Source organism: Idiotropiscis lumnitzeri, chromosome 12, assembly GCF_059441095.1.
Source record: "Idiotropiscis lumnitzeri isolate Australia: NSW breed Sydney's pygmy pipehorse chromosome 12, RoL_Ilum_1.0, whole genome shotgun sequence".
Taxonomy (NCBI): Eukaryota; Metazoa; Chordata; class Actinopteri; order Syngnathiformes; family Syngnathidae; genus Idiotropiscis; species Idiotropiscis lumnitzeri.
This window is the reverse complement of record NC_142402.1, coordinates 22,272,947-22,282,279: the sequence shown is the minus strand read 5'-3', so window position 1 is coordinate 22,282,279 and position 9,333 is coordinate 22,272,947. Positions and strand designations below refer to the sequence as shown.

The 9,333-nt window shown below is 49.9% G+C and overlaps 2 protein-coding genes across 4 annotated transcripts; one reads left to right on the top strand and one right to left on the bottom strand.

The window, feature by feature from the left end:
• Positions 1-36: 36 nt before the first annotated feature.
• On the bottom strand, positions 37-4,243 carry LOC148326592 (protein disulfide-isomerase tmx3a-like). Of its 2 annotated transcripts, none has more exons than XM_088311513.1 (16): positions 3,784-4,243; positions 3,410-3,473; positions 3,277-3,319; positions 2,618-2,741; positions 2,455-2,500; positions 2,296-2,376; positions 1,984-2,083; positions 1,839-1,916; positions 1,678-1,744; positions 1,518-1,616; positions 1,115-1,172; positions 982-1,035; positions 840-896; positions 621-702; positions 482-550; positions 37-391 (listed from the first exon to the last, which is right to left on the bottom strand). In XM_088311513.1, exons 1-16 carry the CDS (start codon positions 3,821-3,823, stop codon positions 209-211), a joined length of 1,245 nt encoding a protein of 414 aa, XP_088167639.1. In that variant the 5' UTR covers positions 3,824-4,243; the 3' UTR covers positions 37-208. The 2 variants fall into 2 exon arrangements, with proteins under 2 accessions (XP_088167639.1, XP_088167637.1); XM_088311511.1 differs by having other exon boundaries at positions 621-750; positions 3,784-4,236.
• A 1,090-nt stretch (positions 4,244-5,333) lies between these two features.
• On the top strand, positions 5,334-9,192 carry ccr9a (chemokine (C-C motif) receptor 9a). 2 transcript variants are annotated; one of them, XM_088311515.1, is made up of 4 exons: positions 5,334-5,412; positions 7,172-7,231; positions 7,309-7,620; positions 8,141-9,192. In XM_088311515.1, exons 2-4 carry the CDS (start codon positions 7,199-7,201, stop codon positions 8,906-8,908), a joined length of 1,113 nt encoding a protein of 370 aa, XP_088167641.1. In that variant the 5' UTR covers positions 5,334-5,412; positions 7,172-7,198; the 3' UTR covers positions 8,909-9,192. The 2 variants fall into 2 exon arrangements, with proteins under 2 accessions (XP_088167641.1, XP_088167642.1); XM_088311516.1 differs by having other exon boundaries at positions 5,381-5,412; positions 7,175-7,231.
• Positions 9,193-9,333: the final 141 nt, after the last annotated feature.

Here is a 9,333-nt window from a genome sequence, read left to right as displayed (position 1 = left end):
AATACAGACAAATATATAAATTAGATAAATAAATAATTGAGTGCAATTGAATTTATTACTGAATAGTGTATATAAAAACACATCACGATGCTGTTCTGCAAGCTAACATTCTAATGTCTGCAGTCGGACCCGTTTCCCGCTCAAGTGAAAAAGTTTTTCTCTTTTTCATTAGCTTTATTGACTTTGATGTTTGCGTCACTCGGCGGAGTCAGTTTGACTTCTTGTCAGGCGTTTGTTTCAGAGAAAAGACGTCTTGGTCGTCGACGTCGTCGTCGTCTCGGGCTCCGTAGTCGGACCGGGCCTTCCAGCACACAAAGCACACAAAGAGCAAAAGGCCCGCCGGGAAGCCGAGCAGGAAGCAGCCCAGCAGCGGAGCCTCACTCAGCAGCGGCTGGACGGACACAAACACAGACGCAGACGAGACGGTCAGACGGAACTGGCAAAAGGACAGACAGCCGGACGCTCAGCGGACCGGAAGTACCAAGAGTGTGACTTTGGCGTCGTAAATCAAGCGCCTGACTTGCTGAGTGAGCCCGTTTCCTCCGTCAGCCTAAAAGAGGACAACAAGAGTCAAGAAAAGCATTTCAAGATTTTCAACCTGCGCTTTTTGGCGGACTCGCCTGGATCCTGCCGTCCAGAACCTGATCGACAAAGTCCAGCAGGTGGCGCTCCGTCTCCAGCGAGGCCGGCGGCAGGAAGTAGCTATCGGTGGACAGATTCAACATGACGATGGCCGGAAGGCGCAGCTCGCTGAACGTGCGACAAGACACGCCGACGATGTGACATGCCGAACAAACCCGCACGGACACCAATGAGCACCCGCGCGTGCGCGTATTCACCCCATGATGAGCCCGTTGATGTATTTATCGCCCTCCATGAAGCCAAAGTGAATGTTTCTGCGGGAATGAAAACAAGAGCAACGCTTGACAGCGCACACACGTGTGACACGCGGTGCCTTTTCACCTTCCGCAACTTCCTGACCTGCTGTAGACGTCTCTGTAGTCTTGCGAAACTTTCCACACGAGGTTTTTATACCTGAACACGTGAGAGGAAGCACGACATACGGCTGTCAGAAAGACAGGACGTGCATCTTCACGCAGGTCGGAGGTCATACCTGAGACTTTGTTGGCTCACGTTGGTGTCGTCCAACAGCGCCAACAGAATCAGCTTGCCTGTGTGTGAGTTCGAGAGCAGGGAGTGCATTTTCACTCCCGTCACATCCACACAATAAAAAAACTTCATTCTAAGAAGAATCACGTCTTGTCCCACTTGCCATGAAAATTTCCCATTTTGGAGAGCAGCGACATTCAAAACGGCCAACATTTTGATAAACCTGCGAATGTCTGCTCCCATCAACTAGCGTCCCAATCCTTTGATAAAAGGTGACATTTTTTGGGTCCAACACAAATGCATTTATTTTATTTACAATTCAAAGCACACACACGCACATTAATTAACGGTAAAGTCGATCCCCATCACACCGGGTTCCACAAAAAATTGTGCGAGCGGGCGTTCACCTGAGTCTCCCATGGCGTAGAGCATGTAGTTGTCCACTTGGGCATAGTTTCGGAATCTCTCCGTTTGGATCCAGGCCTTCAGCGAGCCGTCGCTGGCCTCTGAAATGCGGAAAGGGTCAGCGGTCAAGACACAAAGGTCAGAGGTCATCCTCATTCCCACCGTTGTAGCTGAAGTAAGTGCCATCTTTGAAGACCACCACGGCCGGAAGAGCGGGAAGCGACACGGCCTGTAAACAAGGCGCAAAAAAAACAAACAAAAACGTTCGCTTGATTCGACTCGTCCGCGCATGAGCGCGCTTGTTCCCGTGTTCACGTTTTTACCTTGGGCACGACGTCTCTGCTGGCAGAGAAGAAGAACGTCGACACGATCATCTCCCGAGCCACTGATGAGTACTCGCCCTGCAAACGAGGGACAGTGGTTGCAGGTCAAAGGTCAAAGGTCTGCGCGTGTGCGTGCGCGTGTTACTTTGAGTGCCGAAGAAGCTCCGATATAGACAAACATGACATCATGGCGACTTAAAGCGTGTTGGAAGAGCTGCAAGCTGGCCAAAGGTCGAATGAGCGGACTGAAAAGACAAAACAAAAGAATCCAGTTTGCGTTTTCATGTCACTCTGAGCCAACAGCGTAGCAAAAGTCCCCAAGCAAGAAGGGTCAACCATCCCATTGCTTAATTTGCACATCTGCATCTTAAAGAAACATAATTGTGCCTCGTAGAAACCAAAATTCAGGCAGACACAGACGCGCACTGTGCGACGGTCACGTGCGTGTTCTCCTCACCCGCTAACTCTGTGAGCAAATTCCACGATGGCGTCGGTCGTTCGAGGGCCCGAGTGAAGATACTTCATAGCGTTCTTCCACCTGAAATACACATCGCCATGACGACACAATGATGTCATCAAAACATCTCCGTGACGTCACAAAAACGTGGGAACTCACATGAAGATGGCGGGATATGTGCGAACTTTGAACTCTTTGGCCAAGCCTGCAGGCAGAAGGCGCGTCATCACGACCCAGATGATGAGGACGAACGTGGACGAACGTGGACGAACGTGGACGAACGTGGACGAACGTGGACGAACGTGGACGAACGTGGACTCACCCGTGTTGGCGGTGGCATCGCATTTGCCAACGTTGATCGGCGATCCAACGCTCTTGAGCTCGGAGCCGATTCGGTGCCAGGTCGGGTCCAGCTGCTTGCAGATCCGGCACCGGGGCGCGTAAAACTGAGCACAGCAAAGCCAATTGGGGGTGGGGGACCCATGTGAGATCGCCCCCGAGCTCCCGTGTACGGTCAGGCCTCAAGATTTGAGTTTCATTGGCGTGTGCTTCAAGACGGCGTAAAATGCCGTCAGGCTTTCTTTTTCTTCTGACAACCTTTAAAAAAGGGTCCGATCAACAAAGGCCAGAGGATGAATTCAGTCTGGCCCACGATTCGGACCTCGTGCGTGTGATGAACCTACTCGCCAAAATGGCCGCCGAATGCGTCTTTCGCGCCACTCGCAACTGTTTGTGTACGAAGAGACGCGAGACAATGATTACGAAATGGCCGGAGAGTCGAGGCTGGAACGGTAACGAGATCGGGGAACTGACGGGCGAAGTGGCCACCTGAGAAAACCACCAAATATTTTGTACAATACCAACTCCGTTTGTGGGGCGACACTGATTTCTGACAGGGCGGTAACACCCCTTTCACACACACACACACACAACAAATGTCCACGATTCACAACGTCAATGATGACATGAAAGTCAACGTACTTTAATCAGCCAAATGTCTTCAATTCGTCTCGTCTCCAACAAGCTGTCGGACAAGGACACCGTCGGATGGATGATTGGCAGTTGACGATGGACGACACAATTGAACAAATGTAGACACACAAGGTCGACTCACGAGTCATCCAGCTCGTCCACGAAGCCCCAAAGTGACCCGACGGACGTGCACAGGAGCAGCAGCGCTAGTGCACAAAAACATTTGTCGTTTGATCGTGACTTGAATTGAAAGAGGAATTGATGACTCCGCGCATCGTTTGCACGGCTGACATGAGCAACTCATTCTTTTCGTTGTCGTTGCTTGTTGCCGTGAGAGGGGCTCAAATTGCCTCAAACAAATTCCTGGCATGTTAAATGATGAAGATGATTGTGATATAGTACAAAGGTAGCACAAATAAATATAGACTCAAGTTGCTTTTTTATGTTCGGTAAAGTACAGAATGTAATAACAATAAATGAGTATCGCGCGTGTGTGTGTGTGTGTAGCATTTTTACCTGCAAGCAAGATGAGCCTGCTGCCGGCGTGTTCAGACATGTTGAGCTGATTAAGAGCAAAACCACCTGCACACTCGTAATCTCATCGGATTATCGGTTTCGGCATATCCAGTTGGTCCAAGCGCTGCTGCTCGTCTCCTGACAGTCACGCTTAAGAGAGAACACATCATCGAATCGGGCTCCGTGTACATTTTACATCCCAACTTTGGTCTTCTTTTCGTTGAAATTCAACAAATGAAGTGTCATCCAGATTTTGTTTTCCTCTACGCACAACAAAAGTGGTTTTAAGGAGAGAGCTCAGCGGGACATCGATCTGACTGTCATCCACATAGCAATGGAAGGAAATTCCATGTTTTTGTAGGAAGGAACCGAGGGGCAGCAAATGCAGGGAAAATTTAAGAAAATTCTTTAAAAAAGGGCCAAAATTAGAACCTTGTGGAACACCATACAACAGAGCGGCAGAGCAGGACTGAGCTCAACCTAGTTTTCAACCTAGTTGACTTTGTTGTTTATTTTTTTTAAACTGTTTTAGTTGTGTGCAATATTTAAAAAAAAAAACAAAAAAAAAAGACTGTCGTAAGTATTTGTGTAGTAAAAAAAAAACCAACAAAAATATTATTTGAAAACATTTTGATCGTACAAGGTACAGTTTAAGAGTCCATAAACTTTGAATTACAAGTGCAGTGCTTGATAACACTCCTAAATACACTTCAACTTTATTTATAACTTTACAAAGCGCTTTCCATGATGCATGCAAGCATGCACCCGAATGACATGAGTATTGTATTGTTAATATTATTTGATATAATATCGTCATTGTCATTTACTTCCTGATAGTAAAAGCGCCACGAGAGGGCACCTTTGACTGGTATCGGTAAGAACGCGAAATATTGAAATGCGGCTGATATCGGTCTGAACGCCATCCTGAGTGACTTGCATTGTTGTGTGAACGATCACAACAGAGTTGAATGTTGTCACCACCTCAGAAGGTTCTTTGCCACTTTGCTCCGGCACTTTTAGCGACTGCGCCGTCTGGCGGTTTCAAAGTGAAAATACGGAAAGTAGAAAAGCACGTCAGCTCGCGTGCAAACCTCACGCTCTCACTTCCTGTTACACAAGCGCGCCAGAGCGGCCTTGACGCTCGAGTCACGCAACACAACCGAAGCGATGAGTGCACAGGAAATCATCTTTGTCTTCGACTTCATCGTCATCTCGCTTCGACCGTGTGATTTGAGTCTCCAACGCCTCTTCGGCATCTGCATCTCGCCCGTGAGGCGGACTAACGGCGAGCCTCTGTTGCATCACAAACATGACATGAGCAAAAGTATTGGAACACTTCAGCGATCAGCTGACTGAGCTTGCTTGCTCTGTCCGTTTGTGCTGAGCATCCATTGTTGACATTCGAAGTTGGCAGGTGTGGCCAAAGGTCAAGTACATGTGACATTGAGCGTGTCAACAGAATAGAGACCCCCCCCACACACACACGTGCGCCACAACGTGAGACAAACAGGAGGGAAGTTGTCAGTCTGCGGCACCGCCCCTTCGCATCACTTCTGCTTTGACATGTCAAAATTTTAACAAAGATCAGAAAGACCGCGACATCGACGCACAACCGCCGACAACGCTTCTGTGAGTCTTTCTGTGTGTGTGTAGTTTTGCTCAAGACAAGTTCAGTCAAAATGCTCCGGGTTTGAATTTTAAAATTGAGTTTCAAAACGTCCAAAGTTTCTTTCCTGCGCTTTCAAGCTGAAAAGCTTGTGATTGGATTTCAGACTTTCTTTGAAAATCCAACCCATGAGAAGAAAAATGACAGCGACAGGACATTCAAGTCATATTTTGAAGATCAAATGCTTGAGGAGAGATATTTCGTTATTGGCAGTCAACAGGCTCTAATTTGGAAACTCTTCTTTGAGTCAGCATCCGTGTTGTCAAAAAAAAAAGAAAAAATAAATAAAAGCAACCTACTTGCATTTTTTGATTGGGAAATTCGTCACAGACAAAGAAATGGAGAAGTTGATTTGGCACATGGGCTTGATGGAGTGTGAAGGAAAATAATAATAAAAACTAAAAAGACATGAAAATGGTGAAAGTATTTCAGAAATTGAAATCCAAGACAAAATTGAAACTCCTGAAAACAGCCAAACGTCTGAAACGCGTCTCCTGACAGCCCGAAATCGTCGTCATGGTGGCCGAGGCCAACGGATTCCGTCCGAGATGCTTGACGGCAATTTTGTGACAGCTAAAGTACGCAGACGACGACCAAGAAACATTTTCAATCATTTGAAAAGTGTCAATTTCCAGTTTCCTGAGATCGGCAAAGTCCTTCAAAATCTTTCTTGACGATTATCGTCTTCCGAGTGAAGTCTTTCAACACGTCTGCCGCCATTCTTCTGATTCAAAACAATCAGTGAGAGCAGTTGACTTTCCAAAAATGCCTTTTTTGACTCATGACCTTTTCAACACAAGTAGTCGGACGAACTGTTACTTTTAAGATCGCTCACCGTTGCTTTGTTAAACACACATGCAAATAATTCTCTGCATACGTTTCTGCATCTTGGCCTGATTACTGTCATGCACTTTACTTTGGAGTCAGCCAGTCCTCCCCCAACTGGTCCAAATGCTGCTGGCGGTGCCGAGGACAAAGCGCAGCCTCGGGGTGGATTGTGCCTTTTCTGTGGCCGGTCCTTCCCAATGGAATGAGCTCCCATTGAATGTTTGGCAAGCCCCGCCCCCTCTCTGTCCACTTTTATAACTCGATCTCCTCTGCCCCTTTTCACACACACACACACACGCGCGCGCAGTTCTTATTCAGCGATTGCAGCCGTCAGTCACACAAAAGCTGCCACAATACATGCAACACGCCAGACGTTTTCCAAAATTTGATTGCAATCACGCGCACCTTTTTACAAAGCCGTTATCACGAGCAAAACGCTTGAGAAAGCAGACGTCTTGGAACGCTCGTCGACGCTGCCATGAAATTCCAGAAATTTGCCGGAACAAAATTGGTCCATTGACATGCCCTATTCTTTGCTTCCCAGAATACAAAAAATGCATCGCCGCGGAGCACTGAGGCATTTTGCCGCAAAAGACCAAAAAAATATCAGTTGAGCGGCTCACCGACAATAAGCAAAAAAAAGTACAACGGCGACTGACAGCTCGTGGTTCTTCGTGTGACGTCATTCCCAAAGAATACCGGCAATTGTCGAATAAAAGCATTTAGGTTCTTACAGCGTTGCTAAGGGTCTAATCGAGGACGTTTGTATTAAAAAATATGAATTGATATATAAAAAAAGTATTCTTAAATTTGATTTCTTACCCCAAATACGGTGGGTCAAGCTTTCCTCAAACTTGCACTTTAAGCTTCAACTTTGCAATGTTTTGGTTTTAGCAGAAAGAAAGCTGCCCAGGTGACTCAATGGACGACTTCATGATGGACTCTGTGACTGAGGTACGAAGCTCCGCTCCCCTCAGGCAAGGCACGGCGTCCCACAAGTCACCATAACTGAACCATTTGTCCCTTTTCAGGACCCGTGGTCGGGCGGTCTGACGGCCAGCACCCCAGACTACGACTACCAGGACATGATGTGCAACCTAGCGTCAGTGCGGGCCTTCCGGCGCGCGTGCGAACCGCCACTCTTCTGGATGATCGCGCTGGTGGGCGGAGCCGGGAACCTGGCGGTGGTCTGGATCTACCTGAACTTCCGCCGGCGTCTCAAGACCATGACTGACGTGTTTCTGCTCAACTTGGCCGTGGCTGACCTTCTGTTTTTGGTGACGCTGCCATTGTGGGCGGCCGAGGCGTCTCACGGCTGGACCTTTGGCGCCGCCCTGTGCAAGGTAAATAAATCCATGAACTTCATTGAGCAGAGGGACAACAAACAAACAAAACAAAACAAAAAAGGATGGACAGGGATTGTGCTGTGTTTTTGTTCTGCCAGCAACAAAAGTGCCAGGACTGGAAGAGCAGAACCTTTGGTTGCCAGGCAACCGCTCCATGAAGTGAGCCACAGTTGTTGCCGCGGCAGCTGAGGTCTTGCGTGGTGTCGCCAGCAACCGGCAGGGCCACAACAACACGCTCTGCTGTCGGGCAGCTGCAGCGGCTCAACCGGTTCGAAGGTTCTGCTCTTCCGTTCTTGGCTGCCTGATTGCTGTCGAAAAAGGCAACAAAAGCACGCACATGTTTAGCCGGAACGAGGTCGGGGGGGGCCACAATTTTCATGAATGAGGCCCGAGGGTCGTGGCCGGCAAAAAAGCGCCAAGTGGCCAGCTCTGGGCGTTGGTGCGGCTGAAGTCAGCGACTTCCTTGATTTGACCACCTTGCGGTGTCCAAACCTCACGAAAGCTCGTTTGTCTGAAGGTGACGTCGGCAGTGTACAAGGTGAACCTGTTCAGCTCCACGCTGCTTCTGACTTGCATCAGCGTAGACCGCTACGTGGTCATCGTGCAGACGGCCAAGGCCCGAAACTCGCAGGCCGAGCGTCGGCGCTGCGGCCGACTGGCGTGCGCCGCCGTTTGGTTGGCCGCCCTGCTGCTGGCCACGCCCGAGCTGGCCTTCGCCACGACGGCGCCGGCCGAGGCGGACGACGCCCCGCGGGACTTCTGCCGGATGCTGTACCCGCCGCACGTGGGGCGGCGCACCAAGATGGCCACGCTGTGGGTGCAGGTGGTCATGGGCTTCTGCCTGCCCTTCGCCGTCATGGCGGCGTGCTACGGCGCCGTGGTGGCCACGCTGCTCAAGACGCGCAGCTTCCAGAAGCACAAAGCCATGCGCGTGGTCCTGGCCGTGGTGGTCGTCTTCCTGGCCACTCAGCTGCCGTACAACGCCGTCCTGGTGACGGAAGCGGTGCAGGCAGCCAACGTGACCGTCACCGACTGCCGCGAGCTCAAACGCTTCCTGAAGGCGGGCCAGGTGCTGAAGGGCGTGGCCTATCTGCACGCCTGTCTCAACCCCTTCCTGTACGCCTTTGTGGGCGTGCGCTTCCGCCGGGACCTCCTCCAGCTGCTGCGGCTCTGCTACCGCCGACGCCCGCGGACGCCCTCGGACCAGCTCAGCCGCGCGGGGAAAAGTCCGCTGGGTTCCGCCAGAGCGTCCGACAGCGACACCTCGCAGGTGCTGTCGCTGTAGGCCGGACTTCCTGTCGGCGGCGTCACCGCAGGCGGGACTTTCTGTTGGCGCTGCGACAGGAAGTGCATGGGTTGCCAAGCAGACAAAACAGGTGACAGGAAGACGCTTGTCACGCTTTTTGATTCACTTCCTTTCCCCACTTCCTGTTTTCACCTCAATGCCATCTGATGACTTTTATTGCAAAAAAAAAAAAAAAAAAAGAAAAAAGACCAAGACCTTTCTAACCAGAACGACGTTTTGTGAGTGGAGTGATCTTGAAAATAAAAACAGCCTGTTGTAACGTGCTCATGGTTTGTCCTCCAACCTGTCAGCAAACAGGAAGTGACGCCGCTTCAAGCCAGAACGTTTCTTTTCAAAGGAACAACAAGCAAACAGCTGAGTCACAGCAACTGCGTGTTTGCTGACGCAGCTGTGAGCGCGCACAT